The following is a 16,271-nucleotide window of genomic DNA, read 5'->3' as shown; positions in this document are numbered from 1 at the left end:
AATGTAGCTTATTACACCAGTATGAGATTCACTGGCAAAAGCGCTCTTTTGCTGGTGTGCCACTTGCAGGGTTTGCTGGCATAGCTACACAATGTTTCTAGTGTGGAGAAGGCCTTCGTCTCTGCCCCTCAGCTCCCCGTCTCTGAGAAAGGGATACGAATCCTTCCTTTGTCCACTGTGTCTGTCTAGGTTGTAAGATCTTTGGGGCAGGGACTGTCTCTTGCTGTATGTGTGTAGCACAGCTGGGCCTTGTCCCGGTCGGGGCCTGGAGGTTCTGCTGTATTGTTAATAGATTTATAATCCATTTCCCTTTAAGGCTTTCGGGGCTGCAAAGTTGGGGTTGGAAAACTTCAGGGGCACATGGTCTGGTGGTTGGGGCCTGGGACCGAGACCAAGGCTCTGGTTTCTATTCCTGGTTCTGCTATGGATTGGCTGAGGCAAATTGCCTAGCTTCTCCGTGCCTCAGTTTCCCCATCTGAAAAGCAAGGCTATTGATGGGGCCCAAAGTGCTTGGAGATGCACAAGCAAGAGCAAAGTGATGTTTAAAAAAAACTTTTTGCATTGGAATTAAAAACTGGAAACACTAGAATTGTTTAAGATTTGGGGGGGGTTGTTTGTTTTGGGAGGGGTCTTAAATTGATCTTAAGTCTTTTTTTTAAACACACTTAGAATCTCAGATCGAAAGGGCCACTTCAGTGAGACCCAAAATTACAGCTGCACAAGAACCAGGAAATCCTCTGCATGGGGCCCCCAGCACCCGCAGTACAGACCCATCCTTATGCTTAAGGAGTTACATCGAATATATCTGTGCAATGAAGCCAAGTAATGGTCCTCATGATGCCCATAATTTACGCTCCCCTGACTCTTGTGTGATGATGACGTTGCATTAATGTAGCATGTTGCACTTCATTTCCATGGGTCTTCTCCTGAAAAGTAAAATTAATGTGAGAGGAAGGTATTTCAATAGGGCAGAATTGTCTGAACCTTAAACTGTGCAATATATTTATTTTTCTAATTTAAAAAAAAAAAAAGCAGCCCCTCTGGGCTGTGAGAGCAGGAGAAACTCCAGCTGACAGGCTGCATGATTTACATTTTTTTGGATAAACTAAGTGGTTACAGACAGTGGTGGATTTAGAGATAGTGGGGCCCTGTGCCCAGCTTCATTTCTGGGGCCCCTCCTCGGGACCCACCCAAGAAAAAGAACATTCTCTCTTCTCTCCCCCCGTTTTTCATTTTTTTCCTTCATCCTCCTCCTATATTATAAGTAATGGGAAGTAAATGAAAATAACGTGAGGTACCTTGCTTGGGGCAGGGTGCTGGGGTGCAGGAGAGGGTGTGGGGGTCAGGGGCAGCTCCAGGCCCCAGCACGCCAAGCGCGTGCTTGGGGCAGCAAGCCACGGGGGGCGCTCTGCCGGTGCTGGTCCCGCGGCTTCAAGCCTGCCTGCCATGCTTGGGCTGGCAAAATCCCTAGAGCCGCCCCTGGTGGGGGTTAGGTTCTGGGAGGGAGTTTGGGTGCTGGGAGCGGGCTCTGGGCTGGGGCAGGGGGTTGGGGTGTGGGAGAGGGTGCGGGGTTTGGGCTCTGGGCAGGAGTTTGGGTGCAGGAGGGGATGCGGGGTTGGAGTCTAGGAGGAGGGAGTTTGGGGGCAGGCTCTGGGCTGGGGCAGGGGTTGGTGTGCGGAAGGGGGTCAAGGGTGAGGTGCTTACCTCAGGCGATGCAGCTCCCAAAGAGACCAGCCCCCCCCCCTCCCCGTAGTGGCTCCTAGACGGGAGTGGGGGGGCAGGGAATCTCTGTGCGCTGCCCGGGGTGAGAGCAGCACGCGGAGCCGCCTCTCCTCCCCCCCCCCCCCATCAGGGGCATGCAGAGACGTGCCAGCAGTTGGCCGCTTCCGGGAGCAGCGTGGGGCCACCAGCCATGGCATGCAGGCAGCCTGCCTTCCTGAACCCTGCTGCGCCGCTGGCTGGGACTAGGGGGCAGATTGTCAGATGAGATTTGTCTTGCATTTTGGGGGCCCTCTGTTGTTGGGGGGCCCATGCCACCTCACGGTTTGTTTCATGATAAATCTGTTCCTGATTACAGAATAGGCAACGTATCCAGAAAGTGTCATAATTAGACCTGTGCATTCTGACAGACATTCAGACAGATCAGACAGAGGGTGCGCAAATGCAGTTTATAATGTGGAAAGGGCCACAATTAACCAGGGCAGAGGAGTGGTCATGTAACACACCGAGGAGCATGTCACAGGACCCCCTGTGTTCACCCTCAGCGGATGTGTTACAGCCCAATTTAGAGAGCACTGGCTCATCAGCTCAAGCTCTTAGGGACGTCCCTAGTTCAGTCCCCTGTGTCAGCTGAGATGTTCATTGTCATGTGGATTCAAGGGAGAGACACCCCATGGCAATTGGCATCTCGGGGCATGGCTACGTAGAATCATAGAAGATTAGGGTTGGAAGGGACCTCAGGAGGTCATCTAGTCCAACCCCCTGCTCAAAGCAGGACCAACACCTACTAAATCATCCCAGCCAGGACTGTGTCAAGCCAGGCCTCAAAAACCTTTAAGGAAGGGGATTCCACCACCTCCCTAGGGAACCTATTCCAGTGCTTCACCACCCTCCTAGTGAAAACGTTTTTCCTAATATCCAACCTAAACCTCCCCCACTGCAATTTGAGACCATTGCTCCTTGTTCTGTCATCTGCCACCACTGAGAACAGCCGAGCTCCATCTCTTTGGAACCCCCCTCCAGGTAGTTGAAGGCTGCTATCAAATCCCCCCTCACTCTTCTCTTCTGCAGACTAAATAAGCCCAGTTCCCTCAGCCTCTCCTCATAAGTCATGTCCCCCAGTTTCCTAATCATTTTCATTGTCCTCTGCTGGACTTTTTCCAATTTGTCCATGTCTTTTTTTTAGCAGGGTGCCCAAAACTGGGCGCAATACTCCAGATGTGGCCTCACCAGTGCCAAATAGAGGGGAATAATCACTTCCCTCGATCTGCTGATAATGCTCCTACTAATGCAGCCCAATATGCTGTTAGCCTTCTTGGCAACAAGGGCACACTGCTGACTCATATCCAGCTTCTCGTCCACTGTAACCCCAGGTTCTTTTCTGCAGAACTGCCGCTTAGCCAGTCGGTCCCCAGCCTGTAGCGGTGCATGGGATTCTTCCATCCTAAGTGTAGGACTCTGCACTTGTCCTTGTTGAACCTCATCAGATTTCTTTTAGCCCAATCCTCCAATTTGTCTAGGTCACTCTGGACCCTATCCCTACCTCCAGCATATCTACCTCTCCCCCCAGCTTAGTGTCATCCGCGAACTTGCTGAGGGTTGAGTCTGTCCCATCATCCAGATAATTAATGAAGATGTTGAACAAAACTGGCCCCACGCCCGACTCCTGGGGCATTCCAATTGATACTGGCTGCCAACTAGACATCAATCGAGTCATTGGTCACTGCCTGTTGAGCCCGACGATCTAGCCAGCTTTCTATCCACTTTATAGTCCATTCATCCAATCCATACTTTTTTAACTTGCTGGCAAGAATACTGTGGGAGACCATATCAAAATCTTTGCTAAAGTCAAGATATATCATGTCCACCGCTTTCCCCATATCCACGTAGCCAGTTATCTCATCATAGAAGGCAATCAGGTTGGTCAGGCATGTCTTGCCCTTGGTGAATCCATGTTCCCTGTTCCTGATCACCTTCCTCTCCTCCAAGTGCTTCAGAATGGATTCCTTGAAGACCTGCTCCATGATTTTTCCAGGGACTGAGATGAGGCTGACTGGTCTGTAGTTCCCCGGATTCTCCTTCTTCCCTTTTTTAAAGATAGGCACTACATTAGCCTTTTTCCATTTGTCCAGGACCTGTCCCGATCACCACAAGTTTTCAAAGACAATGGCCAATGTCTCTGCAATCACATCCGCCAACTCCATCACCACCCTCGGATGCAGCGCATCCAGCCCCAGGAGCTTGTGCATGTCCAGCTTTTCTAAATAGTCCTGAACCTGTTCTTTCACCACTGAGGGCTGCTCACCTCCTCCCCATACCGTGCTGCCCAGTGCAGCAGTTTGGGAGCTGACCTTGTCTGTGAAGACCAAGGCAAAAAAAGCATTGAGTACGTCAGCTTTTTCCACATGTTCTGTCACTAGGTTGCCTCCCCTATTCAGTAAGGGGCCCACACTTTCCCTGACCATCTTCTTGTTGCTAACATACCTGTAGAAACCCTTCTTGTTACCCTTCACATCCCTTGCTAGCTGCAACTCCAGTTGTGCCTTGGTCTTCCTGATTACACCCCTGCATGCTCGAGCAATACTTTTATCTGTCCAAATTTCCACTTCTTGTAAACTTCCTTTTTTAATTTAAGCTCATTGAAGATTTCACTGTTAAGCCAAAGCTGGTCGCCTGCCATATTTGTTATTCTTTCTGCACATTGGGATGGTTTGTTCCTGTGCCCTCAATAAGGATTCTTTAAAATACAGCCAGCTCTCCTGGACTTCTTCCCTCCTCATATTAGCCTCCCAGGGGATCCTGCCCATCAGTTCCCTTCCCAGCCAGCTCCTGCTTAATGTGTCTGTGGCTGATCTGGATGTGGAGTGTCTGGTACAAGCAGGTGTCTCTCATATCCCTTGGCAGCCTGTCTCTTCCCCCCGCCCTTCCCCCCTCGAGCTGGTTGGGAAACTATTTTTTGGTGGTGTGAAAAAAATCTCAACAAAAGCAATTTTTTATTGTTGTTGTCGAAAGCTTTTCTTTAGTGTTTCAGGTTTTCATCAAACCCTCATCTTGTTTTTTTGGCAGACTGGATTGATTTTTAATTGCTGATTTTAATTGGCAGGCAGGAAACTATTTTAATCATCTTAATTCAGAGGGCTCTTCATAAATTGGAGAACTGAGCTACAGACCACAAAGTGAAAATCAGCAAAAAAGCAATTGCAATTTTAGGTTGCATGAACAGAGGCCTCGCATGCAAGTCACAGGAGGTGACAGTACCATTCTACTCGGTGCTGGGTAGGCCTCAGCTGGAGAACTGTGTCCAATTCTGGTCACCACTGTATAGAAAGGATGGATAGAAACTGGAAAGGATCCAGAGGTCAGTGACAAAGATGATCAAAGGGATGGAACGAAATGCAAGCCATATGCGCAAAGGCTGAAGGAACTGGGTATGTTTAGTTTGGAAAAGAGGGGACATGATAGCAATCTTTAAACACTTGAAAGGTTGTCATACAAAAGATGGAGAAAAGTGGTTCTCTCTGCAATGGGTTCAAACTACAGCACAGCAGACTGAGATTAATCTCAAGACAAACATCCTCACCGTCAGAACAGTAGGACAATGGAACAGATGCCTAGGGGGGTTGTGGAAGCTCCTTCACTGGAGGTTTTCAAAAGGAGGCTGGAGCCACTTGTCTTAGACTTGAAGGTCAGAAGGAACCATTATGATCATCTAGTCTGACCTCCTGCACAACGCAGGCCACAGAATCTCACCCACCCACTCCTGTAACAAACCCCTAACCTATGTCTGAGTTATTGAAGTCCTCAAATCGTGGTTTAAAGACTTCAAGGTGCAGAGAATCCTCCAGCAAGTGACCCATGCCCCATGCTGCAGAGGAAGGCAAAAAACCTCCAGGGCCTCTGCCAATCTGCCCCGGAGGAAAATTCCTTCCTGACCCCAAATATGGTGATCAGCTAAACCCTGAGCATGTGGGCAAGACTCACCAGCCAGCACCCAGGAAAGAATTCTCTGTAGTAACTCAGATCCCACCCCATCTAACATCCCATCACAGACCACTGGGCATACTTACCTGCTGATAATCAAAGATCAATTGCCAAATTAATTGCCAAAATTAGGCTATCCCATCATACCATCCCCTCCATAAACTTATCAAGCTTAGTCTTAAAGCCAGATATGTCTTTTGCTGCCACTGCTCCCCTTGGAAGGCTGTTCCAGAACTTCACTCCTCTAATGGTTAGAAACCTTTGTCTGATTTCAAGTCTAAACTTCCTAATGTTCAGTTTATATCCATTTGTTCTTGTGTCCACATTGGTACTAAGATTAAATAATTCCTCTCTCTCCCTGATATTTATTCCTCTGATATATTTATAAAGAACAATCATATCTCTCCTCAGCCTTCTTTTGGTTAGGCTAAACAAGCCAAGCTCTTTGAGTCTCCTTTCATATGACAGGTTTTCCATTCCTTGGATCATCCTAGTAGCCCTTCTCTGAACCTGTTCCAGTTTGAATTCATCCTTCTTAAACATGGGAGACCAGAACTGCACACAGTATTCCAGATGAGGTCTCACCAGTGCCTTGTATAATGGTACTAATAGCTCCTTATCTTTACTGGAAATACCTTGCCTGATGCATCCCAAGACCACATTAGCTTTTTTTAACAGCCATATCACATTGGCGGCTCATAGTCATCCTGTGATCAACCAATACTCCGAGGTCCTTCTCCTCCTCTGTTACTTCCAACTGAAGTGTCCCCAGTGCATAACCAAAATTCTTATTAATCCCTAAATGCATGACCTTGCACTTTTCACTATTACATTTCATCCTATTACTGTTACTCCAGTTTACAAGGTCATCCAGATCTTCCTGTATGATATCCCGGTCCTTCTCTGTATTGGCGATACCTCCCAGCTTTGTGTCATCCACAAACTTTATTAGCACATTCCCACTTTTTGTGCCAAGGTCAGTAACAAAAAGATTAAATAAGATTGGTCCCAAAACCGATCTTTGAGGAACTCCACTAGTAACCTCCTCCAGCCTGACAGTTCACCTTTCAGTATAACCCGTTGTTGTCTCCCCTTTAAAACCAGTTCCTTATCCACCTTTCAATTTTCATATTGATCCCCATCTTTTCTAATTTAGCTAATAATTCCCCATGTGGAACCGTATCAAATTCCTTACTGAAATCGAAGTAAATTAGATCCACTGAGTTTCCTTTGTCTAAAAAATCTGTTACCTTCTCAAAGAAGGAGATCAGGTTGGTTTGGCACAATCTACCTTTTGTAAAACCATGTTTTATTTTGTCCCAATTACCATTGACCTCAATGTCCTTAACTACTTTCTCCTTCAAAATTTTTTAAAGGACCTTGCATACTACAGATGTCAAACTAACAGACCTATGGTTACTCGGATCACTTTTTCCCCCCTTTCTTAAAAATAGGAACTATGTTAGCAATTCTCCAATCATACGGTACAACCCCTGAGGTTACTGATTCATTAAAAATTCTTGCTAATGGGCTTGCAATTTCATGTGCCAGTTCCTTTAATATTCTTGGATGAAGATTATCTGGGCCCCCCGATTTTAGTTGCATTAAACTGTTCGTGTTTGGCTTCTACCTTGGATGTGGTAATATCTACCTCCATATCCTCATTCCCATTTGTCATCCTACCATTATCCGTAAGCTCCTCATTAAAGACTGAGGCAAAGTATTTATTTAGATATTGGGCCATGCCTAGATTATCCTTAACCTCCACTCCATCCTCAGTGTTTAGCGGTCCCATTTCTTCTTTCTTTGTTTTCTTCTTATTTATATGGCTATAGAACCTTTTACTGTTGGTTTTAATTCCCTTTGCAAGGTCCAACTCTACATGGCTTTTGGCCTTTCTCACTTTATCCCTACATGTTCTGACCTCAATAAGGTAGCTTTCCTTGCTGAGCCCGCCCGTCTTCCACTCCTTGTAGGCTTTCTGCTTTTTCTTAATCACCTCTCTGAGATGCTTGCTCATCCAGCTTGGTCTACAACTCCTGCCTATGAATTTTTTCCCTTTTCTTGGGATTCAGGCTTCTGATATCTTCTGCAACTTTGACTTTAAGTAATTCCAGGCCTCCTCCGCCTTTAGATCTACAAGTTCTTCAATTCAATCTATTTCCCTAACTAATTTCCTTAATTCTTTAAAGTCAGCCCTTTTGAAATCAAAAACCCTAGTCCCAGATCTATTTTTGTTTATCCTTCCATCTAGTTTGAACTGAATTAGCTCATGATCACTCGAACCACGGTTGTCCCCAACAACCATTTCTTCTGTGAGGTCCTCACTACTCACCAAAACCAAATCTAAAATGGCACCCCCTCTTGTTGGTTCTTCAACTACTTGGTGAAGGAATCCATCAACTATCGCATCCAGGAAAATCTGAGCCCTATTATTACTACTAGCACTTGTCCTCCAGTCTATATCTGGGAAGTTAAAGTCTCCTATTATCACACATTTCCCATTAGTGTTTACTTCATTAAAAACATTAGATGATTTTGATGGTTTTGACACAAGAAATCCTGCATCTTGGCCAGGGTTAGACTAGATGACCCTTGTGGTCCCTTCTGACTCTGTGGTTCTTTAAAAAGCAACAAAGAGTCTTGTGGCACTTTATAGACTAACAGACGTATTGGAGGATGAGCTTTCCTGGGTGAATACCCACTTCATCAGATGCATTGTTCTATGTTTTTCATTTGTACTTTTCAGTTATTTTCCTAAAGAAAGGTTGATTTTCTTTTTTTTATTGGTTGGTAGCCATTAAAACATGTTGATTTGCCACTAAATGGAACCTTTACATTAAACGGAGGCTGATCTGGATGTGGAGTGTCTGGTACAAGCAGAACTATATTTATTGCTTATTTAAGCAGATATTTAGCTTGATTTACATTTATTCAGATTCTTAATTTTTAATATTTTATTATGTTAGGAAATGGTGAATGATGCTATTCTTATTTACTAGATGATTAATTTGCTTGTGATTGGTTCAGGCTCTATTTGGATTGTCATTCAAATTGAATTTAAAATGCACAAAAACAGCATTTAATTTTTTAAAGTTAAATTACCTTAAATGAGCTGGTACCATAAGCAAAAAAATTAATCAAAGCATGGTTTGCATTTAAAATAAACTGATTTATTAAATATAGGAAGTATTATCGGTAGAAGTAGTATATTGAATTGATTATTTTCAGTTATGTCTTTCAAGATTTTAGAAGTAGTAGATCTCATCCTCTAATACCTTGTTTTGGTTCATAGATTGGAAGGGGAAAACAAACTTTTCCGCTTTTTCAACTCCGAACTGGTTTCTTAACTTTGAATGAACTAGTCATTGAACTGAACTGGATGAACAAACTGAAGTGAAGAAAATATTCTTTCTGTACCCCCAGAAGAGATTCCTGCTGTCAAAAGCTAGTTTAGCACTTCAGCAAACTGTGGTTCCGGGTCTTAGCCAGTGACTTCCACCAGTTCAGTGGTTTGACTTTCTTAAAACTTGGCAGCAAACGTACTGATTAATATTTCTTTTTTGTGTTTAATTTAAATTATTTTAAGATTATTATAGGTTTAGGCCTTAACATAGGTTTTGAATTTCAAATTTAATTTTAAATAAATTTGTTTTTAAATTAACCAGTATTTCATTTAAATAAAAAACCCTTGAAAAAACCTTTTTTTTTTATTTAAGAAAAAAACAAATCGATTTCTGTTCCTGGTTTTTGAACACCAACAACCCAAAATTTACAGTTTAAAATAGAAAAATGTTGATTTTCGGTTGTGAAAACCCAAAAAACTTTGTGTTTTTTAGGGGTTTTTGGCAAAAATATGAAACTTTTTTTTTGACTGAACCAGAATTTTTTTCATGTGAAAATTTCATGTCAAACAAAAACAGTGGATTTTTTGATCAGCTCTGCCCTCCTCCCCTGTTTTAAGTGCTATGCCACTGACTTAGGGTGCTTAGGGATATAGGGGGATGGATCAGGGCGTGGATGCTGTGACTTTCCTAGTAGTGGAACCACAATTTTCATGTCCTTCAAGTCTGCTGCACCCTGCTGTATCACCCCCCTCCCCCATTTCCTCTCCTAGCCATGCAACCCGCCCATGCCAGCCAGGGAACATCAGTGGAGGATTATCCTGATATTTGAGGAACCCACCCCAGCAGCAGATCAGTCTGGGGTCTTTTCCTGCACCCCCGGTAGACTCTCTGCCTGGCGAGCAGCAATGAGAGCTGCCTTTTCTTTGCGGCCCGTCTGCAACGATCTGGGACACGAAAGAGAAGCACATTCGCCACGCTTGTTCTTTCTTTGGCTTCCAACCCAAGCCCCGAGCGACGCTTTGCCCTGGTACAGCGCCGTTCGTCGGACACCCTCAAAGCATTGCGCCCACGTTCGTGAAACCATCCATCTCCGGTTTCCAGGTGGGGAAAGTGAGGCACGGAGTGACAAAGTCCACACTGAGTTGGTGGAAGAATTGGGATGAAAACTCAGAGCTTCCGGCTCCCTGATCCCTCGTTCTAACCATTTATTTCGGGTGGTGTCACAGTTAAGCCACTGGACTGGGTGTCTGTAGATCTCACTTCTATTTCCTTCTCTGCCCTGTGTAACTGGGTACCTCAGTTTCCCCTCTGTGCGGTGGCAGTAATAATCCTTCCCTTCTCCATCTTCCCTATTTAGATTTATAAACTCTCCAGGGCTGGGACCGTCTCTCACTAGGTGTTTGTACAGCACCTGGCACAGTGAGGCCCTGATCTCACTTGACTAAGGTAACACAAAGAACTACAGTGACCAGCCTGCCCCTCAAACTAGGCTTTGTTCCCGTGGATTCAGTTCCTTTCTCTTTGGCACCTTGTTATTTTAATTCTGTGGTCGGTGTTGTTGCTGCAAAGTGTTCAGTGCAATGGCAAAGGTGACCGTGCAACCTGCATTTCTTTCCCTCCTTCCAGGTAGGGTTTCTGAAGATACTGCACAAATACGAAATCACATTTCTTCTGCCTCCCATTCAAAGGCTGGGGAAGGACATCTGTGCCATTCCGCTTCCAAACCTTAACCTTAAAGTCATCAGCATCACACCAGTGGCTGAAGGTAAGACCTGCCCCTCCGGCGCCAGCCTATGGAGGTTCAGAAGGGCAAATGTGTTTACTTGAAGGTAGTTTTATTTGTATAGCCCCTGTGATCCCCAGGTGCTCTGAACGTCTTTCTTTCCTTAATACCCTCCGCATAATGGCTTCATGGAATGATGGGGTATCAGCATGTGACATGCCAGATGTAGGAAGGCGTTAGGGGAATGCACGCATGCAGCCAGCCGGGGACCGATTTCATCCTCCCAGCTGGTCCTTTAGGTGGCCAGAGCCTAGCAGCGGTTACGGAAACCAGGGCTAGCAGTAGAATTCTTTTGTAGGTGTCGACCAGCACGTGGACAAGGGTGATCTAGAGTACTTGGATTTACAGAAAGCCTTTCACTAGGTCCCTCACCACCGGCTCTTAAGCAAAGTAAGCAGGCATGGGAGAAGAGGGAAGGTCCTCTCGTGGATCAGTAACTGGTTGAAAGAAAACCAAAGGGTAGGAATAAATGGTCAGTTTTCAGACTGGAGAAAGGTAAATAGTGGTGCCCCCCAGGGATCTGTACTGGAACTAGTCCTATTCAACATATCATAAATGATCTGGAAAAGGGGGCAAATGGTGAGGTGGCAAAATTTGCAGACGATACAAAATTACTCAGGACAATTACGTCCAAAGCTGACTGCAAAGAGTTACACAGGGATCTGGCAAAACTAGGTGACTGGGAAACAAAATGTCAGATGAAATTTGATGTTGGTAAGTGTAAAGTAATGCACACTGGAAAAAAAATATCCCTACTATACATACAAAATGATGGGGTCTAACTTAGCTGTTGCCACTCAAGAAAGATCTTGGAGTCATTGTGTAGTCATAGTTCTCTGGAAACATCTGCTCAATGTGCAGTGGCAGTCAAAAAGGCGAACAGTCAGTTAGCCATCATTAGGAAAGGGATAGGTAATAAAATAGAAAATATCATGATCCCTCTGTATAAATCCATGGTACTCCCACACCTTGAATACTGTGTAATTCTGGTCGCCCCATCCCCCAAAAAGATATATTAGAATTGGAAGAGGTACCTGTGACACTCTGCACCCCATATTCATCAGAGTGGTTTGATTTGTGATATGATTATGGCATAATTATGATGCATCTTATACAGAATGTGTGATGAGGTGTCAATGGAAAAGGGATGGTTTGCTAATATGATTATCCTATTAGCATGAATGTCTCATTTTTGTATCTGGAGTTATGAATATTGACTCTGTATCTTTATTTCAATGTGCTTGTCATGGGTAACACCCACAAAGCTTTACATCTGTTCTGCCACACACTGTGAATGGTCTATTCGAGTTGAATGCCCGTTAGTGAAGACAATGGGCCATGGGGAAAGCTTATCTTCACCCGATGAACCATCCTGGGGACGCTGCAGCCAGCCTATGGATACTGGCTGCCGTGACTCATCGGAACACGCAAGGCTTGTGACTAGATCCCATGACGCCGAACTCCTTTTTGGTACCTGTATTTTTCCACAAACTGGGCTGGGAGCTCGGCTTGGAACAAAGGGGTTCCCGCCCTATGGAATAAGCTATGAAAGGGGAAAGTGACATCACCAAAGGGCCTCACTCCCCACACAAAGACCGAACTGGGGGAAGTGCTGGTCCCAGGCAGGGGAGAAGGAAGCCTGCCTATGTATGGAAGCTTGGTGGACTGTTTATACCAGGGGTCGGCAACCTTTCCGAAGTGCTGTGCCGAATCTTCATTTAGTCACTCTAATTTAAGGTTTCGCGTGCCGGTAATACATTTTAACATTTTAAAAGATCTCTTTCTATAAGTCTATAATATATAACTAAAATATTGTTGTATGTAAAGTAAATAAGGTTTTTAAAATGTTAAAGAAACTTCATTTAAAATTAAATTAAAATGCAGACGCCCCCCGGACTGGTGGCCAGGACCCGGGCAGTGTGAGTGCCACTGAAAATCAGCTCGTGTGCCACCTTCAGCGCCCATGCCATAGGTTGCCTACCCCTGGTTTATACTATCTAACAGGGTCAGATACTGCTTAATTCAAATCCTATATAGTATATTAGGCTTACATTGAGTTTTAGTTTATTTGCTAGGTAATCTACTTTGATACATTTGCTGTCCCTTATAATCACTTAAAATCTACCTTTCTGTCGTTAATTAATCTGTTTTATATTTTATCTAAGACAGTGCGGTTTGAGTGATGTGCTTGGGGAAAAATCTCAGCTCAGGAACAAGAGTTCGTGCGCTCTAGAAGTGGCAGACAGGGGAATAACTCATATACTGGTCAAGCTTTTGCCCAGGGCAGGACGGTAATAAAGGTAATAACTGGAGATATACCAATCTCCTAGAACTGGAAGGGACCTCAAAAGGTCATTGAGTCCAGCCCCCTGCCTTCACTAGCAGGACCAATTTTTGCCCCAGATCCCTAAGTGGCCTCCTCAAGGATTGAACTCACAACCCTGGGTTTAACAGGCCAGTGCTCAAACCACTGAGCTATCCCTCCCCCCTGTGGAGGAAACCTGTACCGGTACCGAGAAGGACAACAAAAATGATGAGGGGTTTGGAACAGCTTCCATATGAGGAGAGATCAAAAGGCTGGGACTGTTCAGAATGGGAAAGAGACGACTAAGGAGGGATATGACTGAGGTCTGTGAAATCATGACTGGTGTGGAGCAAGTGAAAAAAGGAAGTGTTATTTATCCCGTTACATAACACAAGAACTGGAAACACCCACTGAAACTAATAGGTGGCATGTTTAAAATGAACATAAGGAAATATTTCTTCCCACAATGCACAGTCAACCTGTGGAACTCATTGCCAGGGGATGTTGTGAAGGCCAAAAGTATAACTGGGTTCAAAAAAGAACTAGATAAGCTCATGGAGAATAGGTCCATCAATGGCTATTAGCCAAAATGGGCAGGGATGCAACCTCGTGCTCTGGGTGTCCCTAAACCTACTGCCAGAATCTGGGATTGGACAACAGGGGATGGATCACTTGATAGTTGCCCTGTTCTGTTCATTCCCTCTGGGACACCTGGCACTGGCTACTGTCAGAACACAGGATACTGGCTAGATGGCCCATTGGTCTGGCCCAGTATTGCCGTTCTTATGACTAACCCAAAAGGATCCCCAGAATGTGCCCTTAAAACAGAGAAGTTCCTGCCTTCCAGGGGCACCTGGCTTCCCTGCCATCAGCATGGGACCCGGGCGCTGTGTGGTAGAAGCCGTTTAGCACTTGATTAGGTTGGCACCCATTGCAGCTCTCTGATGTGAATGTAACGTGATTATAAAGTGACACCCCCTAGTGGCGGGTTCAAAGAGCAGATGAAAGTCTACTCCTGCTGGCAACCGGAGCCACTGCTCGGTGCAAGTGGCAGATGTCTGTGTTGTGCTGCTGAAGGCGTGATGTTCAAACCCTGCTGCGGGGAGGTTTAGATATTGCATTATGGGCTGTGTGGGGCATCCCAATGATGATTGCAGGGGCTGTCACATGGGATACCTGGGTTTCCTAGACCTGTATTTATTGCAGCAGTGCCTGTAGGCGCCAGTTGTCACTGGGGTCCCTGTGGGCCATGTGCTATATACACATGTCCTGAGACTTCCCTGCTTCAACGAGCTCACTAACCACCGGACCGCTCTGCCTCCCCAGTACCCCTGCCCCACTCCTTCACTGGCTGATCCGGCTTCTGCATCTCATCTGGCCAGTGAAGCGGCAGTCGCAGGCTCCCAGTGGAATCCCAGACTGACCCTGGAGGCTGAAGGGACAGTAACACAGAGGAACAGGGACAGCGTGGCAGGAAAGAGCCTCTTCCGTTCAAAACTTCGCTCTTGATGTGACTCTGCTTTGAAGCGCAAGTGGTGCTTATTACCAGTGGCCAGTGAAGGGTTAATAAACCCTGGGGATTTTAACACCCTGCTTTACTGCCTGAGATTTACATCTCATTGTCCACCAGCTTCTCCGCCCCATTCCAGCCTGCAGCCCTCTTTAAAGGGCCAGCGAGGATTCCTCTTGCATGCAGACGATTGTAGGGCGAGTTGGGCAGTTTCTGGGCTCCCCTTCTAGCCCCAGCAGAGAGGGCGTGGCTGAGGGAAGCAGGCGTGGCCAAGATGTCCCTCTGCTCTGGCTATTTCCCGGCTATCTGACTGGTCTTTTGGGGCTGTGGACTAAATGGAATCCCCAGGGGAAAGTTTTCAGTTACAGGAGTAGCGCTTCCTTCAAAATGCTTTGCAAAATAAATTCATCTCTGTTCACCTGACAACCTATCTCCTCCTGGCATGGGTCATCAATGGCATTTGAATCTGTGACCGGAACAGCAGCACAGATGTTTCTGTCACTTGAGCTAAAGGAGTAACTCCATCAGCTGACAGCAATAGTAGGTAGTTATCCTCTATTGGACTAGCCACTAGAAGGGGACGTGACACACGTTGTTAGTGTGTTTATGCTTGTTTGGGGTTTATAGTATTTGAGGAACACAGTTGAATAAGAAAACACGACGCAGGGTCATCTGTGTTCTTACCAAGAAAGGGATAAATTCTGTTTTGAAGTTTTTGGGGCCAGTTTTGATCTTGGGAGCCCAGGTGTAACTTTGGAGCAACTCCCAGTGTGGGCAGATTTACACCGAGATCAGAATCTGACCCTCTTCACCCTCCTGTCCCTTGTTGTTTTGCACTAAAAATACTTTTAACATGGCGAGAGAGGATGTTTGAACCTCACTGTAGCCCAATAACTAGATTTCACCCGGCGTTCTGTATCATTAGCAGCTGAAGCCCATTGTGTTGAACCTATGCGAGTTTCTGCCATTGTGGCTTGACGCACGTTTCCTCTTTGAAGTGAAGCCTGATTCTAGCATTAATTTGTTCCCAACTGCAGCGAAAATTCTGGAGGGTTGGGTCATGTGGTGGAAACCGGCACAAGACAAACACAATCTTTTGTAGGTGTTCTTCGTAAGTATCAAGTTCTTGCACACAATGACAGCGTGTTGCTCTGTGCACTGAGTCACAGTAGGCAGTAGGCGCTCCTCCCTGTGTGCTGACTTTTCGCACGCTGCCCACACATCAGTGTGGGAATAATAGTGAGCGTCCTTGAGTCTCTTCTGTCAGTCATTTGAGGTGGGGGGGGGGGTGTTTCTGCCTGTAGAAAAGGCATTTCTCCTCCAATTACATTGCTGAGTTTAACCACCTAATCTCATTCCACAAGTGGTGATCAGAAAACTCATTCTTTTTGAAAGAATAGAATCCTGTTGCGTGCCTGTGAAACTTTACACACCGCTTTGTCTTTGCCACGAAAAATCAGGAGCAGGATGAAAACTATGGGGACTGTTATTCTTAGTGTGCATTTTGTTAGCCCCTAGAGGCTGCAGTCAGGGCCCCAGCTGCACAGCCACGGAGGGAAAGGACAACCCTTGCACCAATTCGCTCAGTCGTGCATCATGACAACATGCAGCACGGGGGTGATACAA

The 16,271-nt window shown here is 45.7% G+C and overlaps 1 protein-coding gene across 2 annotated transcripts in view; it reads left to right on the top strand.

Moving 5' to 3' along the window:
- Positions 1-16,271, top strand: part of C5H20orf27 (chromosome 5 C20orf27 homolog) — a 163,992-nt gene that overhangs the window by 104,819 nt on the left and 42,902 nt on the right. For both annotated transcript variants that reach the window (XM_039540921.1, XM_039540920.1), the window contains one exon: positions 10,674-10,812. In XM_039540921.1, the coding sequence (XP_039396855.1) occupies positions 10,674-10,812 (139 nt within the window). The remainder of the gene's footprint in view (positions 1-10,673; positions 10,813-16,271) is intronic.

The sequence above is a fragment of the Mauremys reevesii genome, linkage group 5 (assembly GCF_016161935.1).
Source record: "Mauremys reevesii isolate NIE-2019 linkage group 5, ASM1616193v1, whole genome shotgun sequence".
In the NCBI taxonomy this organism is placed as follows: domain Eukaryota; kingdom Metazoa; phylum Chordata; order Testudines; family Geoemydidae; genus Mauremys; species Mauremys reevesii.
Note: the sequence above shows the minus strand (reverse complement) of the source record. Positions and strands in the feature narration are given on the sequence as shown.